At 33.8% G+C, this 27041-nt stretch overlaps 1 protein-coding gene across 1 annotated transcript in view; it reads left to right on the top strand.

Moving 5' to 3' along the window:
* Window positions 1-27041, top strand: part of LOC118193908 (neprilysin-2-like) — a 79427-nt gene that overhangs the window by 29083 nt on the left and 23303 nt on the right. The window contains exons 8-9 of the mRNA XM_035365072.2: window positions 18012-18148; window positions 21022-21090. Of these exons, the coding sequence (XP_035220963.1) occupies window positions 18012-18148; window positions 21022-21090 (206 nt within the window). The remainder of the gene's footprint in view (window positions 1-18011; window positions 18149-21021; window positions 21091-27041) is intronic.

Below are 27041 nucleotides of genomic sequence, written 5' to 3'. Positions count from 1 at the left end.
TTTATTTCCTTCCTCACCTGAGCATTTACATTGATATTCACATTTAATTTAACGTCCAGTGATCTCTAACATTTCTCAGATCCGCTGTAAAAAGCATCAACAGCAGCTGCCGTCATTCCAGGAGCATCACCGATTGCATAGCATAAAATGGTGCATGCACAGTGCGAAAAAAAAATGGGACAGTTCTATATCTCCCGTTCTACTGGGCAGATTGACAAAACTCAAATTGTGTTTTTCATATCTCGAAAGCGCGACTTAGGATATATATTCGATTTATATATAGCACTATTCTGACATAGGTATTGTGACACAAAATCGTACTTTTTCTGAAATAACATACCAATGGTTTTTACATATTTCGATTCTACGACTCAAGTTTTGTAAGACTGCCAAGTTTTGTAAAAATCGTACGAGTAGTTTTTAAAAAATTAGCTCTCAAAGTTTTAGCTTCTCAGTGTTAATTGAATTTGGCATATATTTATTAATATCTCTTTTTTTATTAAACTTTTTTTTTATTTTTCTTTTCACATTTTGAAATTTAGGTTCCTTCCGAATAAAATTCTGCCATTTTTTGTGTTTTACTTTTATAATTTCTATTTTTAAAGAATTTTATTAAGTTTTTGGAAAATGTTTTTGAATTATAACCTGTAACATTTTTACCATCGTCTTAAAGTTGACGCATTTCTAAGCATACCTGCAAAAAATTAAAGTTTTTTATTCAAAGTTTTCTAAGATATACACGAATTTACATATTTTAGGCGTTTTGAAATTTGGCTTTTTTTTTTTTTTTTTTTTTTTTTTGAACGATAATCGCCAAATGTGGTTTATGGATTTTGTTACAGTGAACTGCCACAGCTATTTTTAACCTTAGATTTCAAATAAATTTTTAGGGAGAATTAATTATATGAAGTTTGTTCCCTCAATGATGCGTAATAAATATTTATTTATACTAAAAAAATTTTTAAAAAGATTTTTAATTTTAGATGATATTATTCAAATTTTTAACTTTTTTTTTAATTTCTATCTTTCTTCCCTTTTTTAAAAAAAAATATTTGTAAGAATAAATTTTTATCTTCGCTGTGTTAACCTCTGCTACTTTACTTTAACTTCGTTTAAATTAAATTAATTGAATTGTGAAGGTGAAAGAATAAAATCAATTAGCTTTTACAATTAAAAGCACTTAGCTCATATAAAATTTCCACATGTTAAATGAAAGAACAAATATCATTATAATACTTCTGAATACTTCAAATAACATGCCAAAATACAGAAATGTTTAACAACTGAAAAATTTACTAGAATGTAAGGTTTTACTTAGCTTTCCTGTTTGTAGCGAATGCAGCAATTAAAAATTTATGTTTTGTATTCAGAAATATTTTGTGACATTAACTGCATAATCTATTTCTAAACAAGCTGTTGCTTATGTTGTTGAAAGAGCGGCTGATACTATCATCCATATTTTTAAAGCACAGTATATTTTTATAGAAACATAAGAATATATAATATAAACATAAGAATATATATAAACATAAGAATAATCATTTTTATAAAAATTATGATATAAACATACAACTTTCTAGAGACCGAATTAATGGAAGTTCAATGGTTATGTAGAAATGATCTGCAGCTACTTAATGGCTGGGTAGGTCAACAAGTTATGTGGACAAGTAAGAATAATTATATAAACGACACCCAACATTCTGGATTCAATTACCAAAGAGGGTACGATATTTATTAAATGAATTTAAGAACTTTTTAAACAAAATATCAACTAATTTTTTAACCTAAAATTTATTTTTCTGCGTAGCGTATTTTCATTATAGCCTTAAAATTCTAATTTAGAATGTAATTGTCAGGAACTGAATTCTAATCATCAGTACGATAATAAGTGATTATTACAGTTATTAATAAATCCTTCTTATAAAGTAATTGCAAATATTTCAAAAAATGTCCTTTTCTATGCAAATATTTCTAATTTTAAATTAATCAACATTGCACAAGATATTATTTATTTGTAGTTCAATTCTTACCGTCAGCTCTAGTAGAAGTTATAAATCAGTTATGTTTAATTAAGGAATGACCATCTAAGTTTAGAAACAGCGTATTGGTGCTGTAACAGCAATCCAATTATTGGCGCCGTATCTTTCATGTTTCTCCCGATTGGCAAGCTACATGATTTTTAATGAGTGTTTGGCTTTTTCTAGTAACTTCACATGAAAATCGCGCTTAAACTAGGTTAGTTGGTTATTTGAACATAGAAAGAACATGGGAGCTATTTGGTAAAGATGCTTTCATATAAAACTAAACAAACAATTAGTATTCAACAATCTTCAAATGCTAGGCCACTGGTGAGGCTTCAATTAAATATCCAATTTAATATTTTATTTGTAAACATTTATTTGTAAACACAAAAAGCAGAATTTAAGTTTTAACTCGTTAGTAAACTACCAAGCCGTAGTGCAAATGAATATTCAATTTCTTTTGCAGTAACTGTGTAATGTTGCGCGCTTCCAACCTGCACGCAACAATAGTGGTGACTGCTATGAACTGGAAAGTATACAAACTCTTGAGAAGGGTTTAGTTCCCGTTTTATTCAACTTTAGAAATTACAGATGCGTGCTCTTGACGCTCACAAACTACGCCGACCCGGCGGTAAAATAAATATAAGATACTAAAGAAAAGAATAACAACAAGTGACTAACTACGAGGCTCTCTAAACGTAACTAACCTAACCGCGTTCTAAGATACCGCTGATAATTCAGCAAACTTGTGAATATTACGTTGAAAGATTTAACAATCTGCCGAGGCAAGCACACAGGCCGAAACGCGTGGTTGTTCAATTTCTAACTAGCCACCTCCACGCTCGTGAAGCAAGAAAGCACACTTTCGAACTCGTTTCCCTTCTATTTAACTCAGATTACTTCCGCTGACGTTCTACTAAAATTTACATACTCTGGCATGCTTATTCACAAAGCCTACAGACCGTTTCTATTGCCGTTTGCTCCGATTGGTTAAAACAGGAAACGTAGGGTTTCCGAACCTAGTGCTTACCGACTTTTGGTTCATATCCTTTAGAATTTGTATTTAAGAGTGGTGTACCAAAAATTGTGCATAACTCACCGGAGAAACCGCAACTCGGAGGTAACGAGCGCAAAGAAAGGCGCAAATGCCTTTATTTTCTCTATTTTTGTTAATTTTTCTTATTTTTATTTACTGGTTTGTACTCTTTTAGTAGGTACCAGTAGCAAGATTACTATCCAAGATCCCGAAAAGTGTTTCAATAGAAATAGCGAATAATGGAATAAAATATAATTTTAGTTATACTTTTCATAATTTAGATAAAAAAAAGAATACGTATCCGACGCCCTTAAATGTTTACTGAATGTTTTCATTTGGTTTATTTTTTAATATTCCTTTATTTGTATAAATTAATGCGCTATGGAAATTTACACAACAGGCTCTTTCAAACAGAAATGACGAAAAAGTGCATATGCTATCTCCATGTAAACACCTTTTTCTTGTAAAACCATTACGTACTTTTAAAGTTTAATTAAAATACAAATAAACAATTAATAAGATCAGTAAGTTATATAAAATATATTCCACACAATTCCTCCAACCCTTCATTCATAAACTAAAAAAAATATCGAATAAAATAAACGCTGTTTCCGTTTGTTTGGCGTTAATTACCATGCCTACAGGGCGATAACTCGCCATTGCAAATATGACCGCCAAGCAGATGTTTCATCCAATGAAAGCAGACCTTAGAGAAATGGTCTGTAGGCTTTGTGAATATGCCTCTGGCACTGGCAATTCCAGGGGAAAGTAAGGCTTAACAGGAAAGCTAGTTTGAACTTAAAATAAATGTTAGTTAAAATAAATATAAACCCTACATTTGCCGCTGCCAGAATTTGGTAAACTTGGAAGCAGGTCCTAGAAACGACCTGTTGAAAAGTTTCCACAATTCTGAACTAAAATTTAAGAGCCTCGTTTACATAAAAAAACTGTTTCCTCACAAAAGGTAGAATAAATTTCTGTAGATACTTATTTAACTCTCTCTTCTTACAGCAACCTTTCCTGGACTTCAGCAATCAATCTGTTCTCTTCCTTAGGAAGGAATAAGTATCAGTATCTTTCTAAATACATCATAATTTACACTTTCTTGACACTGAATAAGTTTTTGTTTTTGAACGATTTATTTTTCTTAGTTACTGCTTAATTCACATTCATTCAAGTATTCAAACATGAATTTAACTTTACCCTGGCTCTCCACCATGTGTGGTGTCAAACGGGAACATTCGTGTTTTAGTATTGCAACACTTTCCCTAACCACAATGATTTGTTAGAATTCAACGACCGAATAGACACACCTTACTCGACATTCTACAACTCGATGGGCTATTTTAACATTCTTAAAATTCAAGTGTAGGTGGAGAAACCTAAAAAACACATTCATTCTAACTTCCCCCTCATTCATCTTTAGACATGCAGGCTTTCGCTCTGAAACATGATTTTATCTACAGTTTAATACTTAAATTTGAATTCATTTCTTTTGAGCATTTACTTTTAGCATCTAAAATTTTATGGTTCTAGACTAAATTCTACTTTTACATAACTTTCAAGTATTTACGTATATTTACAAAATTCTAATCCATATGATTTTTACAATTTACCATAAAATGGATAAGAGAAAAATAAATTTTTACTTTACGCATTCTTCGCCAAGCTGGCGGCATTGAAACTAAAGTTCTTATTAATACAAGAATACGAAGTTATTTTTATCTTCGGCCAAATTTTGGCTTTAACATAACAGAATTAGTCTTTCGACCAACAGAAACTGCTTGTTCTTAGATTTTATACTTAAAGAAAATAATACTTTTGCCTTAGCTAAATAAAGTAAAACAAAACTAAGTCTCAACCGAGACAAATTGACTTCCGTCAAAACATAGAACTTCGTATTTACGCATAACATTTTGGAACAAAAGAAAAAAATTTTATAGAAGATTTAACTTATCTTTGAGTTTTCGATGATTGGAACTCCGACATCCTCTTCTGGCAGAACTGCTCCCACTTTATAGATTTCATCGACGTCAGTCGTCTTCTTAGTGTCCTTCGAGTGTCGTCCACGTTGCTTTTTCTTTTTCGCCCTCTGCATGCTGGCCTCTTGGAGTGGTAGTCGTCGGGTTGCTGCCTTTTCCGTTTTGCCCCTGGACGGCTGGTCTCGGAGTCTTCCGGTCTGGAATCATGCTTGAATTTCTTCTGTTGGTGGTGGTCTTTTCGTTCCTCCTGCTGTCTTTTCGTTCTCGGGAACGGCGGCTTTGTTTGCACCTGACACTCTGTCCCTGGAAGCGTTCTCCTCGATGCAGAATTTCTACTGCGATACGTTGTAACTGGTCTTTTCCTCTTTACCAAAGCTTCTTTACGCGGCGGCGTTGCTTTCTTGTATCTCTTAAATGCTGGAGTCTGAACGTTTTCATTTCTTCTTTTCGGTACCGTCGCATGACTTGTAGCAGGGCTAGGTTTCTCTTCAGTTCTCTGCTTCTTGGGTGGTGGAGCGGGTGACGTTACTTTTGGACCTTCTACTCCTTTTACGCTTGAGTCCTGCAAGAAACTTTTAAGGATTTCAAAATCATTTTGATTATAATATTTTTTCACTTGGTCGGGACTTGCTTTACAAATTTACCCTCTCTCGTTCTTAAGGTACAATACGACTCCCTTGATTTCCTGAATTACATAGGGGCCTTCAAATTTTGGAGCTAACTTTGCAGTAAAATTGTCTGGGGCACTTGATAAAGAAAATTTCCGCTTCAATACTTTATCCCCAACTTTAAAATCTGCTTCACGGCGTTTTCTATCATAGTATAATTTTTGTCTATTTCTTGCCGTATCCGAGCTTTTAACCGCCTGGTCAATGAGTGTTTGCACATCTTTTTGTTTAAATTCTTCCTCTCTTTGTTGCACAAAGAATAATTTATCTAATGGCGTAATTAACTTCCGTCCTAAAAATAATTCTGCTGGGGTTTTTCCCGTAGTATCGTGATTTGCCGTTCTTAAAGCATACGCTAACTCATTTATGTAGCCATCCCAGCGCTTGTGATGTGTGCTAACATAACTTCGAATTATTTTTACAATATTTTTATTAACTCTTTCTGCTATGTTTGCCTGTGGTCTATACGGAACCATTTTGATATGGCGTATGCCAAGTCCAGTGCAAATATTTTCAAATATTTGGCTAACGAATTGTTTACCGTTATCGCTAATGATTTTATCGGTGCACTGTATTTTAGAATGTATCTGTGTAAGAATGCATCTGCGACTGTTTTGGCTGACGCGCGTTTAAGTGGAACAATTTCTGTCCATTTTGAAAAATGATCTACAATTACTAAAAGAAAACGATTTTTATTTAACTCACTCTGGGGGAAAGGACCAAGAAGATCTATGCCTAAAATTTCATTCGGAAATGTAGCGCGAATGCTATTTAAGTACCCGGCCGGGCTGTAATTAATATCATTTATTAACTGACATTGATTGCAGGACCTGACATACGCAGTTACTATTTACTATTTACGCAGTTACTATATTGCGGGAAATATACCGCCTCGCGTACCCTTTTTAAAGTCTTTCAGACCCCTAAATAACCCGCTATTTTCGCGTCGTGTAATTCCTTCAAAATGCTTAATCGAAGCGAGGATGGGATGACTGGTTTGTACTCGAGATTTTCGTTTGTTGTTTTCGGATAAAATAATAAATTATCTATTATTTCATAGTTTTCTGCTCTATTTCTTATCGCATCGATATCTGTGTGCTCAAAGCTTTCGAGGTCTTTCAAATATGCATAGATACTTCCAAATTCAGGATCAGCTTTCAATTCAGCAATAATTGTTTCTCTAGAATATAAAATTTTTGAAGTCAACACAGCGCATTTAAGTTCATTTCCTTCATCGTCTAGTTTTATACGAGAAAGTGCGTCAGCTACATTGTTTTCCTTACCCAGTTTATATTTAATTATGAGATTATATTCTTGGAGTTTTAAAGCCCATCTTATTAACCTGGGCGTTAGGTTTTTCCCCGAGTAAAGTCTACCAACAGCCACATGATCCGAAAAGACTGTTACTGGCGCTTTGCCGAAATAAACTCGAAATTTGTGTACAGCCATTAATACGGCTAATGTTTCTCTCTTTGTAGCTGTATAATTCCTTCGTGTAGGGTTCAACGTTTTACTAAAAAATGCCAAAGGATGGCCATTTTGCATGAGAACTGCACCCACAGCATAGTCCGACGCATCTGCTGCAATTTCCAGGTTTTCGTCCCCTTCCGGGAATTTCAAAACAGGGGCATTGATGAGCGCTTCTTTTAACCTTTCAAATGCGGTATTTGCTTCTGCTGCCCACGTGAATTTACTTTTCTTTCTTTTAATTACTAACAAGGGTTCAACAATATTAGCAAAATCTTTTAGGAATGACCGATAATAAGAACATAGCCCAAGGAAAGAAGAAAGTTTCTTGGCGGTGTTGCGAGGTGGGAAATTCTTGATTGCTTATATTTTTGAATCTCGAGTTTCTATACCCTTTTGCGAAATTTTATAACCCAGATATTTAAGTTCTTTAGTTGTGAACTTGCATTTTGAGGCGCTAATTGGAAGACCGGCCTCTTTTAATAATTTAAAAACTTCTTTGAGATCTTTAATATGTTGTTCCAACGTACTGCTCGTTATAATTATATCATCTAGATAGATTAAAGTCGATTTTCCTAGGACAGGCTTTAGAACAATGTCCATAGCTCTCTGGAATGTTGATGGGGCCCCACACAACCCAAAGGGCATGCGTAAAAATGCATAAGTGCCCGATTTTGTTATAAACGCGGTTTTATGTATATCTTCGGGTCTCATAGCTATTTGATAGTAGCCAGACGTTAAGTCCAACGTAGTGATGTATCTTGTAGATTTAATCTTTCTAATAATTTCCTCTATAACCGGCAAAGGATAAACTGGGAATTTAGTAACACTATTAAGTTTCCTGTAATCGATAGCAAACCTCCAAGCCCTTTTATCCGAAGTAGGAAACTCGTTCTTTTTCCTACATAGTACAACTGGACTCGCGTACTCATAATTTATGGGCGTTATTATTTGGTTCTTTAACATTTCCGGCCCACCAGCGGCCGAGCGGTAAAGTCGCTGAACACTGGTAGTTCGGTCCGAGGTTCGAATCCCGCGAACGGGATGGCTGCATGGGTGTTTTCGTGGTTTTCCCCATGTGTAACGTGTATACGAGCCGGTTTCCTTTAGAAAGTCCTCCACGAAGGCATCCCTCCCCTTAGGCAGATAGCCCTAGTGTGATTTGCCATAATTAAATACACACACACTTTAACATTTCCTGAATATGTTCTTCTATGATTTGCTATTTCTGTTTATCATAGCGATAAGGTTTAGTCCTACAGGGTTTGTCGGCAGTTAACTGTATTTCATGCGTAACTATTTGACAACTACCAGGCTGTTCTGAAAACAAGTTTGAAAAAGTACTCACCACTTGATGGCTTGGCTTTCATGGTCATTCAAATGGCTAAGGTCGACTTGCGGTTGTTCCACTGGTTCCACCACCCTCCGATCCATCTCCAGCACAATAGAACTTTCCTGAAAATTGAGTTTGGCCTTCGCGGCTTTTAAAAACTCCATACCTAAAATAAGTGGACTTTGCAAGTTTTTTACTACAAAAATTAATACTTTAAGGCTTTCGTTTTGAACCTGTATCTTTAAAGATAGTTTTCCGATACATTGACAAGTTTGTCCTTTCGCTGCTATGATTTTTGTGTTTTTATTTTTAAATAATCGTAACCTATTAAAATTCTTCTCAAAAAAAATAGCACTCATAAAGTTACCTTCTGCTCCTGTATCGATGAGGTCTTCTACTGGTACATCGCCAACCAGGACTTGTATAATTGGTAAATGTGAGTTTTTTACGATGACCGTATTTAAGCATCTTTTTGAGGGTTTTCCAAAACTTCCGGGGTCTGGACCCTCGCTTTCACAGGCCCCTCTACTCGTATAAAGCTTTCCTTTCAACTTCTGCCTTCTGGGTACGGTTGTTTTCAAATTTCCTTTTTGGGCCTTGACCTTCGAGCTTCGATGAGTTAGCTTGATAGCTCTTTCCCCCATTAGAGCGGTTTGCATTTCTGGTCTGCTCATTTGAAGATTGCCTTCGGATACTTTGAGAATACGATGCCCCTCTAGCTTTTTCCACTATTCTGCGATTTTGGAACTTGACCGCCAATTCGAAGAGCTCCTGCAATGTGCTTGGGTTTCTAATTTCAAAGTAATCTTGAACCGCAGGTTGCAATCTTGGTAAGATTATTTCAATAATCTCCGCGTCGGGTTTCTTCCCATACAGCATATACGTCAGCATAATTTTTCGCAGAATAAAGTCCGTCAACTCTTCTATATTCCGTTGATAAAAACTATATAGTTCGGTTTCTAGCCTTGCTCGGTCTTTCAGTATGGGGAAGGCCTTTAATAACGATTTTTTGAAATTTTCAAATGTATATGTCTGGCCTCCGAATTCCCCTAATAAAAATTTGCCTATATTCTTCCACCATAGCGAGACCTGTCCTCTTAGTGCAATGTGGCGATGGCAACTTTTTGTCTTTCAGGGACAGGGTAGAGCTGGAAGTGATTTTCAAGGCCTTCTAGAAATATCGCCACCGAATTTTTTCCGTCGAAATTGACGTTTGGCTTGATTGACGCTCTCATCGCCTGGACCAGGTATCCAAATCCTTCCAATTGGCCAATTCATTTCTTGTTGTTGTCCAGCAGCTTCCATCCAATTTTCGGCCATTTCGGTTCGACAAGTGTTCGGGCGCCAATGTAATGTTGCGCGCTTCCAACCTGCACGCAACAATAGTGGTGACTGCTATGAACTGGAAAGTATACAAAGTCTTGAGAAGGGTTTAAATCCCTTTTTATTCAACTTTAGAAATTACAGATGCGTGCTCTTGACGCTCACAAACTACGCCGACCCGGCGGTAAAATAAATATAAGAAACTAAAAAAAGAATAACAAGTGACTAACTACGAGGCTCTCTAAACGTAACTAACCTAACCGCGTTCTAAGATACCGCTGACAATTCAGCAAACTTGTGAATATTACGTTGAAAGATTTAACAATCTGCCGAGGCAAGCACACAGGCCGAAACGCGTGGTTCCTCAATTTCTAACTAGCCACCTCCACGCTCGTGAAGCAAGAAAGCACACTTTCGAACTCGTTTCCCTTCTATTTAACTCAGATTACTTCCGCTGACAATTTGAATCCTTGCACATTCTACTAAAATTTACATACTCTGGCATTGGCAATTCCAGGGGAAAGTAAGGCTTGACAGGAAAGATAGTTTAAACTTAAAATAAATGTTAGTTAAAATAAATATAAACCCTACAACTGTATTCACTTAATATTTTTGGAATGCATGCTAAAGAAGGAATGTTCTCGGAAGATTAAAGAAGTGTTTAAATCCAGTGATATTAGGTTTGTCTTACAAGCATAGATATCAAAACGATTCTGCAATTAGCCGAGTAGTTGACTTATAAATGGCTGAGAATCAAGGAGATGACTTTAAATCTTATGTTATTCAGTCAGAAAACGTATTCCAAATGTTTTGTATTGCATGACAATGCATCTTTTCATTATTCAATAACCAATCTCTAATTTTCGGAACAAGTATTTGTACTCAATCGTCCTGCATGTACTTCAAATTTGTCTTCTTGTGATTTTTTTTTCTTTCCCAAAAACTTAAGTTCCCTCTTGAAGGAAAATGTTTTGACATGGAGGAGACAAAAGGAGTATGACATCTACTTTTGGAGGCATGTCAAAAACAGATCTCTACAAGCCTTCTCTTCCATTACATGTTGTGCATTCAGACGGAAAGTTGCATCAGCGTAAATTCTATAATCTATTTTTATTACACTCTGATTACTTTATTAACATTCAGTGAATATATACTAAACCTTTTACTTAAGCTTCAGTAATTCGGAATTTTTGACGGAATTGTTGTCGGAATTAGGATTTAGAAAATAAGTCAAATTGAATATTTCGATAATCCAATAAATATCAAGGTCGAATTTTCAATATTTTATTTTCGGAGGGAGGGGAAATTTTTTCAGTTTTGGTCCATTATCCAAAGTATATTTGCATCGATTCTTTATTTTTTCCATAAAAGGGAAAATCTTACGCATGGTATACATATAACGCATAACTTCAAATTAAAATTTAATAATATACAAGATGGTTAAAGTTCCACTTTGAAATGGTCATAAAAAGAAAACTACTGGATCAAATGCTATCAAACTTGGTAATCGATTAAATGAGATCATGGGAATTTATTTTCCGCGAAAAAAAGAAAGTTCGAAACCTCACCACCAGAGGGTAAATGGCGCTGTATGCAATATTGTTAAACGAAATAAGGGTAGAAATCTAACTTAACCTTTTGTTACACGGATTTAATATGTTGTCTACCCTTAAGAAACTTTGAAGTAAGCAAATTATCATTTAAAGGCGTTAAATTCGATAAAAATCGAAAGCGTCATCCGTGTAAGGGAGAAATTTGTCCGTGAAAACCACGAATTAGCGATTAAAAAATGTGAGACCGCAAATCACTCGCACAAGTGCGTACAATCCGGAAATCGTTTTCTTACAGATCGCTAATTTGTAATTTTTGAAGTCTAAATTCGGCCCTAAAACATGAAGATACTGATTCAAAACGCTTTTAATCGATTTGGGCCAAAGAATCCCTCATATTATCTACCTAGTTCCATTGCATTCTCCTATTGCATCCCATTGCATAGCTGTCATTCCACACCAAATGGTTTCATAACTGAACTGTTTTTCTCTGAAGAGAAGTCGACAGCTGGACCACTGTGACTGCAGCTCGCTTAGAGTCAATGTGAAAATGTTTCGTGATACATGAACTGCAGCAACGTGGTTTTATATAGGGCTGGACCCCACCTCACATGTGTCGCGCACTTACTTAGGCAACATTTCACGAATGAACGTCTTATAGGCCGACACTTCCCCACTTCTTAGCCACCTCGGTAACCAGATCTCAACCCCTGTGACTTTTGGCTACGGGGTTATCCCAAAAGCACTGTTTATGGTGATAATCTAAAAAATTTCGTAGAAATGAAAAATGGGATACACCGACATGTCCGTAACATTCCTCCTGATATTCTAAGAGCTGCTGTTGAGAATGCAGTAACAGGATTTAACTTTCTTTCGGAAAATAATGGACGCTACATTGAACATGCTTTGTAACACGTTTCAAAAACGATTAAACACATTTTACACCAATGTCTTTATGTCTTCTTTCATTTAACAATATTGCATACAGCGCCATTTGCCCCCTGGTGGTGAGTTTTTGAACTCTTTTTTTCCCCCCTTGAACAATAAATTCTCATTACCTCCTTTACACGATTACAAAGTTTGACAACATTTGGTCCGGTAGTTTTCCTTTTATGACCAGTAGTTTATTATTTTCAAAGTGGAACTTTAATTATAACCACCATGTAAATTAAACTTTAAAAGTTTGGTTCAAGTCTCAGCTTTAAAAATATATATATAAATATAAATTTTTATATTAATCCTGTTAGAAAGAATATTTTAAGAAGCTAATTTTTCTCTCGCGTTATCGATTGTATAAAAAAATTATCTTTAATATGATTTAGTTTGTTTCAGCCGATATAAGAATCGAGTCACTCGGTGGTACAGAATAAACACTGCTGGGCTGTTTTATTTCTTTGTCATTTAGCAAAAAATATTTTAATTCAAATATTTATCCTTGGGACTTTTCTTTAAAACTTTATTTATAGTTTAAATGTCTAGAAAATGAAAAGCTATCTTCAACTGAAACGCAGTTGATGCAATTGATAGTTTTAAAAAATTGACAAAAATGCAAAATTTATGGAAGTGTAACAATCGAAAAATCTGAATTTTCTTGTGATGAGCACTGATAATAAATGTAGAAGGAAGAAAAGGAATTAAAAATTTGAAGGGGATTTTGGCTGTCAGAAATACCAAGGTGTTTCGAAAAGTTGGATACTTTTGAATCTACTTTCAGAATACTTCAAGGAATTTGGGTGTTCAAAGTGAAAACACTTGGACGTGTACACCAGCAAATACCATGAATTGAGCTTGTGCTAACGGAAAAGACAAAAGCAATATCATTGCAGATTAAAGTGAAGAGCGACTGGTTTTCGACTATATGTTTGTATAAATTTAAATTACGTTATAAATTACGTTTATTAACATCATATCATGATAAACGGAGAATCCTATGATTTCTTAGTCGAATTATTTGAATATTCATTAATTTATCCAGTGATGTATGTGGATGTCACCTAAAGACGTTTTCCCTCTTGATGAAACCAGTCTTCCTTTCATCTCATGCCTTAAAATGCTTAGCCTCTAAAGACTGATAATGGCTCAGACCAAGTACTGATGAAATGGATTGAATTGAATTATTATATTAAGTTATGGCAAAGCAGGGCTATCTGCCCTAAAAGGCCTTCGTGAAAAACTTTCTAAGGAAAACCAGCTGGCATAGACGTTACAATGAGAAAAACCACAACCAGCCCATGCAACCAGCCCGTTTTCGAACTCCGGAGCGAACTACCAGTGTTCAGCGACTTTACCGCTCGGTCGTTCCTGGCTTTCTGGAATGGAAGGATGGTTTTCCCCATGTGTAACGTGTATACGAGCCAGTTTCCTATAGAAAGTCCTCCACGAAAGGCATCCCTCCCTTTAGGCAGATAGCCCTCGAGGCTTTGCCATAATCACACACACACACACACACACACTGGAATGAAAGGAGATAAATTTATTTAAAATGAATGTCAGAAATACCAAGATGTTTCGAAAACTTTTTAATATACTTGTAGAATGCCTGAAGTAAAAGAGCAAGTCATTAAGAAGAAGAAAATAAATTTTTGCATAAAATTTAGTATTTTTTTTTTTAACTTAAAACTTTTTAATTTTATGATATTTGATTCTTGCGATTTCAAAAATAAAATATTTCACTAAAATATAAATAACATTTTAAGAAACTAAATGTAGGATGATAAAATTGTGTAAAGCAATGAGCACAATGTTAAAGCTATTTAAAGCAATATATGCAAGTCATTCTAACTCATTATACATCTTTCTCATTTATATATCTTTTCTGAACGAAACATTGAAAGGAGTGTTAACTGTGCTTCACTGTATTTTCTCTTTTAATATATTCAGTTTTCAGATTCATCGTAGTCTGGACACAAAGTAGTCTTCCGAAAGAAACGCAATTCAAAGAAATAAAATAAAATCCTGGAAAATTTATATTAATAAATATATTTAAAATGCTCAGTTCGAATGAAAAAATAGTAAAATAATTAAATTAAATAAAAACAATTAAAATAAAAGTCTAAACATTTAAAAATTACCTAAAATAATAGCTGTGACAAAAATATATATATAAAAAACTATTTGAAAAAAAATAAGTGATGCTCCTTATATTTAAACTACGCAGTTCGAATGGGTAAGTAGAAATTTTTGAAACAGTTATTCGAAAGAAACCATACAACTTCAACAATTACAATGAAATTCGAAAAAGAAAAAATATTTAAAATAATAACATAAAAATATAATATAAAGAACATTATTTGAAAGAAAGAACGTTGTGATTTTCTTTCCCCTCACGGAAAAGGAAAATAGGTTGCCATGTTTTAAAAAGTTCGCCAAGTGAACTATTTCTGGAGCAAACTGCAAAAAAAAGCGCCAACATAAATTTGTGAATTTCTCTGTAAATTTCGCACCAAATTTTACAAAATCTCATATTTAGGCATACTTTGAGTCGTAGAATCGAAATATGGAAAAAAAATTGATATTTTATTTCAGAAATGTCCGATTTTGTGTCAAAATAACTATCTTAGAATAGATCTATATATAAATCTAATATATATCCTAAGTCGCGCTTTCGAGACATGAAGAACGCAATTTGAATTTCATCAATCGGCCCAGTTGAACGGGAGATATAGAACTGTCCCTCTTTTTTTTTTTTTTTTTTTTTTTTTTTTTTTTTTTTTTTGTCCCCGTGCTGTACATTGAAAAAACTCAGTCCAATAAAGGCAATGATCCTAATTCCACTTGAAAAACCATAAATCATGATAATTACTTGAATTTATAAATGCAAATAAATTATTAAAATTATTATAGTAAGAGCCGAAAGAGCAGTGTATTTACGACGTCGTAGGCTTTATCTCTCCACTCTTTGCAATTATGGAAGTAATTCGTAAAATCATCAAACTCCGCACCACCACCATCAGACGTACCTGAACAAGGGAAACGGGTGTGAGTTTTGCTTTAAAACTCAGAGGCGTGTCTTGGGGAAGGAAGTGGAGCAATCGAATAAATTTGAAAACCTAGAAAAAGATGATAATATATATGGAAGGTGAAGAAGTGGAAATTGTTCCAGACAAACGCAAAACTATAACGAACGTCCCACCCATTGTGTTACACGATTTCACTGGCGACTGGGAAGCCATGAAACTTGAATTAGAAAATAATAACATCTCTAACTATCGAGGAGAGATTAAAGGCGGTTCTCTCACCATAAGAGCATATGATAGCGATCATCATCACTAGTTACTTAGCGAAATGTGAAATTCAATTTCATACTTTCAAATTAAACTCTGTAAAGCCAATGAAGGCTGTTATTAAAAAACTGCCTAATAATACCAATCCTGACCTCATTCTAAAAGAACTTCAGAAAAGAATAAAAAATAAAATATAAGCAATAAAAGTTAGACAACTTCAATCCTTCACGGACGGAAAAATTGCTAATATTCCTATTTTCGTAGTTGATCTCAAACGATACCCAGAAAGAAAAGAAATATATAATATTGAGACACTCCGAGGTCTTCACGTCTTAATTGCTACTTACAGAGCGAAAAAAGAACCAATGCAATGTCATAAATATCAAAGGTATGAACGCTCTAGGGAAGTGTGCCATTACAAACCCAGATGTCTTAAATGCGGTCAATTTCACGAAACATACACTTGCAAACAGAAAAAAGAACATGGTAAAGCAGCAATTTGTGACCTTTGCAGCAAATTTCATGTATCTTCTTACAAAGGTTATAAGAAACATCCAAACAATATCAAAAAGGCCATTGAAGCTGCCAAAGAAAAAATGTGAAGAAAATAATCCGAAGAATACTCGTCGTAACTTCAATCTCAATCAAGAACATTTTCCTGCTCTTAATAACGACCATCCGGAAACCCAAGAAACTCCTACATGGAAGAAAAAGACTACAAATCTCTCATTTTTTGAATGGATGAAAAACCATGCGAAAAAAGCTAAAGAACTCCTCACCAAATTTAAGCAAGCGAAAACGATGCTAGAGAAGTTAGAAGTAGGCATAGCTGCTTTAATTACATTTCCAGTATTTATTTGGAATTTTAAATCGTGCGAACTGCATAACTAGGGAAACTAAATAAGTTACTATTGTATTTAATGTAAATTGCTTGTATATAGATTATTTAAGTGACTTCAAGCTCATTCTCCACGTCTTATCCAGGAAAAATTTTCTTCTTCAATGATAATTATTTATCAACTTTGGAATGAAATTTCATTTATTGGTTTTCTCGCCGCGTGCACGACGCATGTTATCATGTGTCTTTGATTTTCAAAAACCAAGCAAGAGTTCGAACCTTAACAAACTGTGTAAAAACTCTCGTAGTTAAGACCGGCAAGTAACGTAAAGATCCAGATCCACATCCTTGGGGAAGGAAAAGGCACATCATCACCTCGCAGCTCCTGCCGAATAGTATTGCTGTATGTTTCTTTAATTCTTCCTACTGAGGCCAGATAATTATACAAGGTGAATCTGAATAAGAGGGGGAAAATTTAGACGATGATAGAAAACTGCTCTACGAACAATATCCGTCATAGAATATATGATCGCAACGCAGGCGGTGAGAAGTGAAAGGGTAGTTTTCCACCGCCACATTTAAAGAACTAACACAAGAATGAAAGGAGATACTGCAGGAAACATTTTATTATCAGAATATGCCCATAAAAATTGCTTAAATGACCTTCCGACAGCTGTAATGCAGGCTTTACACCTGCGGGATAGGGATTGACGCACATTTACGAAGACATCAAGCATTTAGCAAATATCGCTGGCAACAACGGCGATCCTGGCAACTAGATTCATACTGGTTTAACGGGGACTCGTAGATTAGGCTTTTCATATGGCTCTACTGAAAGAAGTCCACACACGAGAGATCCTGTGATCTTGGTGGCCAAGCTATGGGACCACCTCGACCAATTCATTACCCTGGAAATTTCGTGGTTCGTATAACCAACATTCCTCTCGGCAATCCACGGTAGAAAATGCCGTTATTTGTGAGGGCCGACCCTTTCCATACCATTTACTTACAATGCCAACTAGAGGTTCGCCGTTTGCATTCGGACCATACATTCCATGACGAATAGTGTTCGTATATCTGCCTTCTATCACACCGTAAAGTTTTGCCCTCTTGTTCAAATACACCTGGTATTTATCACGCATTTAGAATGAATTATCACACGTCATTAGGTATGTCACTTTAAATTATCAATGCTTCCGACATTCGAACTGTACACCTCCTCCCAAGTTCGTTTCCTTGCTTTTTTTTTAAATTAATTTAATAAAAGCCACTTGCTCTGCAATAACATGAGAAAGGAAATTGAAACCGTCATAAAATTATAACTATCATTTAGAAAATGAATACCATTGTAGGTTCACAAGGACGTGCAGTGCATTCGCCGAGACTCGAACCCTGGACGTCTCGAACACGCTAAATACGAATCTAGTGTGCTTCCAGTTACACCAGAAATGCATGCCGAAAGGAGGGAGAAAATACCTTATATCATAATGATGATTTTTATTAAGCAAAATGTAAAAGATACTTTTTGCCTTTCTCACGTCATTTGTTAATTTTAATCTCAACATCACAGGTCAGCATTATGATAGCCGAGGTAACGGCGTCCAATGGTGGAGGCCCGGTGTTAGAGACGATTTTGCAAAAAAAGAAAATTGTTTCGATGAGCAGTATCGTGAATACCTTCAAAATGGCTATGGAACAAATGTAGTGGTAAGATCTCATTTAAAGTGTTGTTCCTCGCCTTAAAATGATTTTTTAAAATGATTTAATTAAAGTAGCAATTTAATCGGTATATCTTGTAAACGAACTATATTCTTGTAAACGAACTGTTTTCAAAATATATTTTGATATATCTTGTAAGCGAACTGTTTTCAAAATATATCTTGATATATCTTGTAAACGAACTGTTTTCAAAATATATCTTGATATATCTTGTAAACGAACTGTTTTCAAAAGAAATGCTGTACGTAAAATGTTATACGACTTTGGAAAATTGTACGGCATTACGCATGCTTTATTTGGAGAAATTTCCGCGGATAACCTAATTGCTTAAATGAAATTCGCATTCTTTAATTGCTGTTCTTGTCCCTCACAAAAAAAGAGCTAAATAAAATGTTTTTGTATTCACCACTCTTTAAATAGCACTTACTTGACAAATGCTTCAAAAGCAAATGAAACTGCAGATGCAGTAGACCCCCCCCCCTGTATAAATACTTCTGTGTCAAAGTATCAAAGTAAACTTTTTCTAATTTTAATTCAAGTTTTTTATGTTACTATTTCATTTTTTAAGTATTTTGTATGAATTTTTACTTTATCGTATGATTCTACGAACTTTTGACCCTTTTACGGCGTATCTAGCTATTGCATACTTCTGAAGGACTTTGAACTCTTATGCCATTCACAGCTTCAAACTGTTTTCGCGCCATTCTCATGATGTCTCACTACTGCTTATCCTGCATTCTTTACTAGCTACATTGCCTCACCATCTGCATTTGCCATATACGAGTAACTCACTGCACCTGCCTGCATGCTTCAATTTAATGCCGTTGCTTATCACTGCATATTTTTTATGATGAACGCCTACTTTCGTAAGTATTAAGATATGCCTGGTCACGCAGCAGAATTTTCTTCCCCCTCAGGTGTTGGTACTTCCCTAGTACCATTTATTTGGAAATATCTTTGCCTAGTGCACTTTAATGCGATCTACTGGCGAAAACTCTTTAGTAGTCAGTCAAGTCTGTAAAGAAAAAGTCAGTCAAAGTAGTAAAAAGTAAGTCAATCAAGTCTTTCCTGACCTATTCTATCTCCTAGGTTCTTTTAAATCTACACTTAAATATTTTCAGTACGTTTTCGAGTTCAGACGTGTCTTAGATATAGATATATAATAAACTTATATAGATATAATAAACTTATATAAGATATAACTCTTAGATATAGATATAATAAATATAGATATATAATAAACATGTATAGATAATAATTAATATATAGTATGTATATAGATTAATTTTGTAAATAGCTTGTCAAGTATTATACTTATCGGAAGTTTCTAAATTTTGTCTTGTGCTTGCACTTCAACTTTCGCGTTACTCCCTTTTAGCTTATAGCCCACCAGCGGCCGAGCGGTAAAGACGCTGAACACTGGTAGTTCGGTCTGAAGTTCGAATCCCGCGAACGGGCTGGCTGCATGGGCGTTTTCGTGGTTTTCCCCATGTGTAACGTGTATACGAGCCAGTTTCCCTTAGAAAGTCCTCCACGAAGGCATCCCTCCCTTTAGGCAGATAGCCCTCGTGTGCTTTGCCATAATTAAATAATCCAATCCAATCCAATCCCTTTTAGCTTACAGAAATTGTCAGACTCGCCGCGGCACTCCTCTCCATTGTTCGCCCTCACTTGTTGTAGTTCGGCTCCAGAAGCCATGATGATGCACGGTCACCCCCTTCTCTTTACCTTAGACCTTTCAACCATCCGTCTTATGTCATCGGCTTATAATGGCAACTTCTCACCGAGCCGGATACATCGCGCTTTGCGCAATATCCCGGCGATATTGGTACCGACTAGAATAGACGGTGCTCTGTTTATTGCACTGTGATTTAGAGCCATTGGCCAAGAAGCCTCAATCGCTTTGCTATCCGCTTTTTGCTTTAGTGTTGAACTATCTATAATAAATTTTCAAAAATACCAAAAAATACAAAAAATCCCCTTCTCTTTACCTTAGACCTTTCAACCATCCGTCTTATGTCATCGGCTTATAATGGCAACTTCTCACCGAGCCGGATACATCGCGCTTTGCGCAATATCCCGGCGATATTGGTACCGACTAGAATAGACGGTGCTCTGTTTATTGCACTGTGATTTAGAGCCATTGGCCAAGAAGCCTCAATCGCTTTGCTATCCGCTTTTTGCTTTAGTGTTGAACTATCTATAATAAATTTTCAAAAATACCAAAAAATACAAAAAATCCCCTTCTCTTTACCTTAGACCTTTCAACCATCCGTCTTATGTCATCGGCTTATAATGGCAACTTCTCACCGAGCCGGATACATCGCGCTTTGCGCAATATCCCGGCGATATTGGTACCGACTAGAATAGACGGTGCTCTGTTTATTGCACTGTGATTTAGAGCCATTGGCCAAGAAGCCTCAATCGCTTTGCTATCCGCTTTTTGCTTTAGTGTTGAACTATCTATAATAAATTTTCAAAAATACCAAAAAATACAAAAAAAAATTTTAAAAAATATTAAGACCTAAAAAGTCAAAACTTCTGATTTTAATGATTTTTCCTATACCTAATCTTTCTGGAGCCACGTGGCTCCTTCTAGCTTTTTCCTTTTAAAATATTTTTACGTAATTTTTCGATTTCTGCCATCTAGTACATTCTGATGTGAAGGTAAATGGTTTTGAACCAGGTACTCCGTAAAGCATAATCCTTGGTCATTAGTAAGTACTCCGTAATACATAATCATTGGATCTTGGTCGGCCGCGATTGACTTTTGTGCACTTAATAGCTATTTTGTATGTGCCGCTGCTTAAAGTTGAAATTATCTATTGTTATTTTGAATTTATCTGTTGTATCTTTCGCAGCCACATTCAACTTTTGTACCACCACCACAATATATAACTGCAACTGCTGGTCTCAAAGCGGCTTATCTGGTAAGAAAATTATTTGAGTTTTTTGAGATTGTAAATTTGCTATTTAACTTTCAATTACAATACAGAAGGAAACAAAATTGAATGCATGGTAAAAAGATGAGATTTATAAGATTTGCATATTTTACCAGTAAAAGCCCGGTGCTACTTTAGTAGACGGTTGCACGGATTTTGGCGATTTTTTGGCGATATTTCTTTTGGTGATATTTCTTTTGGCGAATAATACGACTTATGGTAAACCCACTGCTGGATAAGTTATTTATGACAACCGATACTTTGTTGCCATTTTATTTAAAAAATAATGCGTTTTATTATGCATAAATTCCGTATTTTAAATATTATTTATAGCTTCTAAATATTAAAAATCAATTTAATTTTGCCTTTTTATTTGAAATAAAAGTTTTATTGTTTATGATATTTTATGCAATTTTATGTCGTTGATGATGTAATCAATGAAGTCACCTAACTTTAAAAGTAATTAGTTTTAATATCTATAAATTTAATCTAATGTTTAAACATTATTTATGGCTGTTAAATATTAAAATACAATTTAATTTTGCATTTTTTTAAAATGATTTTATTATGTATGATTATTTAAATAATTTTAATTCTAGGCGTGATGTAATCAGCTCTCTGATTGGTTATAGAATATTTGTGCATTAACGAGCTGTAATCAGCTCCCTGATTGGTTACTGAAAATTTGTGCATTACCGCGCCATTTTAAAATTTAATTCATATCTTTGAATTCCTTCAAAGATGAATGTTGTTATTGGTGAGTACCAAGAATTATTGGTATCGGAATCAAAAAGTTGTCCTTTGTACTTCAGCGAGTTGCGGTTAAAGGATCTTTGAACTCTTAAAAACAATACTTATTATTGTAGGTTTTTTTTTTTTTTTTTTTTTTTTTTTCAAATTTTCTTGTTATTTTTAATTGTCATGATCCATTAATTTGGCTCTAAATTGCTTTATCTATTTATAAATTTTTTGCTTTTTTTAAATTTTTTTTATTCTTGCCCTTGATATTACATTTTTCAAATTTTTTCATTGCTATCTAAATTATGATTCCAATTTTTTTGTGGTACTTATCAATAAACGACAGGTTAAATGACTCAAAAAAATGCAAGTACATATTTTTCTGTTATTTTATAATTGTAATACTTCAGTTTTTGTTAAAAAAATTAATGCACTATTTTCGAAAATTGCTGAGATAATTATTGTCACATATGTTTTAATGTTAATTATATTCCATATAGCGCATTTTAAAGTATTTGAATTTAATAATATTCTAGTTCTTTTAAATGTTGGTATGATGGTTTTTAATTCGATATTCAATTTCAGTAATATTTTAATCTAATTAAACGTTGGCCCAATGTTTTAAAGCGGTGTTTTTATTCTCTTCTTTGCTATATAAAAGTAATAATAACCTTACTTTATTATTTTATACTCATAGTAAATGTATGTATTAACACTTGCCTGCCATCTTAAAAAACGACATTATCAACAAAAAATTAATCCATTACTTTTAACGATATTTTTTTTTTTTTTTTAAAGTTTCGAATACTTTATTATGCGTAAAAACAGCGTTTTTCAAGATGGCTGACGATTGTAAAAATCGCGCCAACATAAATCGCCAAAAATCCGTTCAACCGTCTACCAAAGTAGTACCAAAAACCCAAAATTAGTGTCTTAGATATAACCACTAAATGATAGCATTTATGGCTAAAATTCCATAAGCGGGGTAAGTTGGCGCCACACTCTTATTTTGGCCTTCAAAATTTGGCGAATTTTTTAGGCGGCAATGAAAGCACCAAAATGGGATTTTTAAACGTAAACAGAATAGTAACTTTTAAGTTTTGCAGTAGTGAAACGCCGTTATTTTATATAAACAGAATAGTAAAATGAGATGATAAATTACTAGATGAGTAAAACAAAGTCCAACAGTTTTGCAAGTAAAAACATAGTCCTATATACAGTGTCTCAAAAAAGTGATGGGACACTTGTGCTTTACAAAAGGAAACTGCAATAAAATAAATTTTAAAAACATGTAAAATTTTTTGTGGGTGTGTTTCATACTTAAATTTAGTAACAATTATCACATAACATACATTTTCTCAAAATATTAAAATATTAATTTAATAAAAATACAATTGTTTAGAACGGAGCAGAAAATGGCTCACTTAAGTGATGGGACACTACGTACTAGGCAACAAAAATCATCTGAAGTAAGCAATAAAAATATCTTTTGGGGTATTTATTTTTACTCAAAAGCAATTGCCAATAATTTATAAAATCGTCTGCAGTATTTCTCTCCAGTTTGATTTGGAATTTTTGTGTTTTTTAGCTCTGTGCAGTCATGAATGCTAAACGAAAAGAATGCCTGGAATTCGAAAATTAGTTATTAATTTGCATATTGAACGTGGAAAATCTACTAGAGAAACTACTGAAACAGTTAACTTCAGTCATTCAACAGTTTTCAATATCATTAAACGATATAAAAAGAATCATATGATTCAGGATAAAAGAAGACCTGGCCGACCATCAAAGCTATCCAATGGAATAAAGCGAATTATCGTTCGAAATATTTAAAAAAAATCCAAGAATGGGTGCTCCTAAAGTTGCTGCTGATTTACAAGCATTATATGGAGTAATTGTTAATTCTGAGACTACTAGAAGAGTAATTCGATCTACTGGATATCACGGTAGAGCAGCCAGGAAAAAATTCATCGTAAGTGAAAAGAATAGAAAACGCAGACTGGCTTTCGCAAAATCCAACATAAATAAGAATTCTGATTACTGGAATGAAGTTACTATATTTGCTGATGAGAGTAAATTTAATATATTTGGTTCTGACGGTAGAATCTTAGTGTGGAGAAAACCCAGGGAAGAATTTCGCAAACAGAACTTGGTGCCAACATGATGGAGGAGGAGTTATGGTATGGGGGTGTATGTCGTCCGCTGGAGTTGGTAATCTTGTTTTTATTGACAGTATAATGGATCAGTACAAGTATATTGACATTTTAAATCAAAATTTGAAATCTTCAGCACGAAAATTGAACTTTCATAACAATTTTAAATTCTACTAGGACAATGACTCTAAGCACAGTGCTTTGAACGTTAGACTCTGGCTGCTGTATAACTGTCCTGAAATAATAAAAACACCCCCACAATCTCCACAATTAAATCCCATAGAGAATATTTGGCAAGAATTGAAATCAAGAATTCGCAAACACACCATTTCTTCAAAACAATTAAAATCGGTGTTTCAAGAAAAATGGGGTAAAATCACTCCAGAAATCACAAAAAAATTAGTCGAATCCATCCCAAGAAGATTAAATCATGTTTTAAAAGTAAAAGGAAATCCAACAAAATATTAAATCTTTTAAAAAGTAAAATTTTTGGATAAATATTTGATGGAAAAGTAAGTGTCCTATCACTTAAGTGAGCCATTTTCTGCTCCGTTCTAAACAATTGTATTTTTATTAAATTAATATTTTAATATTTTGAGAAAATGTATGTTATGTAATAATTGTTACTAAATTTAAGTATGAAACACACCCACAAAAAATTTTACATGTTTTTTAAATTTATTTTATTGCAGTTTCCTTTTGTAAAGCACAAGTGTCCCATCACTTTTTTGAGACACTGTATGTAATTCATCATAAAATAGTAGAATGAACAGTTCTTGTAAATAATTATTGAGTAAATAAATATATACACTTATCAGATCAGAAGTGAGTTTTAAACGTAAACAGAATAGCAAATTATTCGTATTCAGCGTCATAAACTAACAAAAATATTCAAGTTACTATCGTCGTGGAATTCAACATACTAAACAACTTTCGTTCAAAGCTTTAAATATTCCACATCTTTCGATTGCCACATGCAAGAAACAAAACTAAAAAAAAATAACTAAATAAAATTAAATGAAAACATTCATAAATTATAAACTTCACGTTATAAAAAATCCAACATTCTCTCACCAACAACAGCTTAACCTTCTGCAAATATTTATATAAATAATATATTAAACATATATGTAACAATAATATTAAACAGTAAAACTTTTAAAAAGAAACACAGTATTTCAAAATTAAATTTTTAAAAAAATCTTTTGGCTACAAAATTTGCGCTTTTACGAAATAAAACTCTAGGTTTGCCATAAGTAAACATACAGACGGAAACCACAACCAAATCAAAATCGCGCCAAATAAAAACACTCTCGCCAAGCTTGGCGCTCACCCCGATTATCGAATTTTAACCAAAGAATCTCTAAGATATTCTTTGTTTTAACCGCATTTATAATAGTGGGATGACAAAAATTCAAACAATGCTTATAAACGCTTCCTTTCCGGCTCTTGCAAAAGTTTTCAGTAAAAGCCAGGAGGTAAATAACTATTACAATACCTTGAAGCTACAGGTTAAATGTCTGTAAGAATATTATTTAAATTCACATGTTCAGAAAACAATAAAAACTGGCGGGCAAGCCCGCCAGAGCAAAATTTATAAGTTCTATGTACACTGAAAAGAAAATGTATAAAAGACTACAATATAAATGAAATAATTTCATTCTTTCCAAGCAACAACCAGTTCGTAAATAATATTTTGTTGCCAAACCAGGAAACAAAAACTTTTGAAACTTAAGGTTAATACGTATACGTATGGCGTCATGATTTAAATTTAATTTAATATAACAACTTTTTCTCAATATCAATAAAAGAATAAACGTGGCAATAACATATCGTGTCAATTATCCTAACCTGAAACAAAAAAGTTGCCAATAGCAGAGCTATTTATTTAAAATGTTGATATTAAGGAGAAACTTTTGACTTACAATAGTGTCACATGCAATCGCGTGCTTTTTTCAGCATCAGAATATGACCTTATATAAGAATAATATGTTTAATGTTTGGTAAAACTGTATTTAGTCCAAATGGGAAATTTGTCCAGAAGGGCTATTAATTTCGTTTTGGCATTTTGCGTCGATTCACGATAAGCTTTGTTTCGCTTTTCAAATTGTTGCCACCAAATATTATCGCCCTGCATTATATTTAAAGAAATTAAGTAATGAAGAATCTGCAAAAACGAATGCATGTTTCTCGCATTCTGATAAAACAACATACCTAGAACCACAAAATTTTTATAACGTAATCTTCCACAGAATATGGGGATGTGAAAGCCCTAATTTAGATTTGAAATTTGTTTTATTACCGATTTCATATTTTATAACACTTCAACGAATTTTTGGTTAACAAACTAAACGATTTGAAACCGAGAAATGGCAACACTGTACGAAAAAAAAAAAAAAAACATTTTATCTCCAGCGAGCGAGACTCTATATTGAAAATTCTAAAGGTATGCTCATTTTAAAATTATTTTGCGATATTGCTGTTGAACTAAGTTTTTTGGCTTGAGTACTTAATATACGATATTAAATAAATAAAGGTAACACACAAAATGTTTAAAAAGAAAACCCTTTGGACATAATTTAAAATCTGAAAAATTTCAGATTTCTTTTACTTTTTATTTCATATTTTGTAAAACTTACAAATTTTTTATCAACAAACTCCACGATTTGAAAGCGAGTAGCCGCGATATTACTTTTCAACAAAAAAACAAAAAAAAAAAAAAAAAAAAAAAAAAAAAAACAGATTTTAATCTCCAGCGTGCGAGATTTTTGCCAATAGGAAAAATGAGCGCTAAAATTAGCAATTTCGGAATTTTTAATTAATATCTTATTTTTAAAGTCTCACGAAGGTATAAGATTGGTCGAAATGGCTTCTCACGAATTTTTGGAATCCGAGAGTACCTCTGTCGCAACTCAACGTCTGGCTGTTCCGGAGGAGATGATGGCAGAAACAAACAAATAGACAGACAGACGAGCAGAGATTTTTAATAGTATAGATTCCTGTACACATAGACTTCAAAAGTAGAATCACAGGAAAATTAGCAGCTGG

Source organism: Stegodyphus dumicola, chromosome 11 (assembly GCF_044657685.1).
Source record: "Stegodyphus dumicola isolate Sdum_Otavi_A_Nest chromosome 11, ASM4465768v1".
Classification (NCBI taxonomy): Eukaryota; Metazoa; Arthropoda; class Arachnida; order Araneae; family Eresidae; genus Stegodyphus; species Stegodyphus dumicola.
Note: the sequence above shows the minus strand (reverse complement) of the source record. Positions and strands in the feature narration are given on the sequence as shown.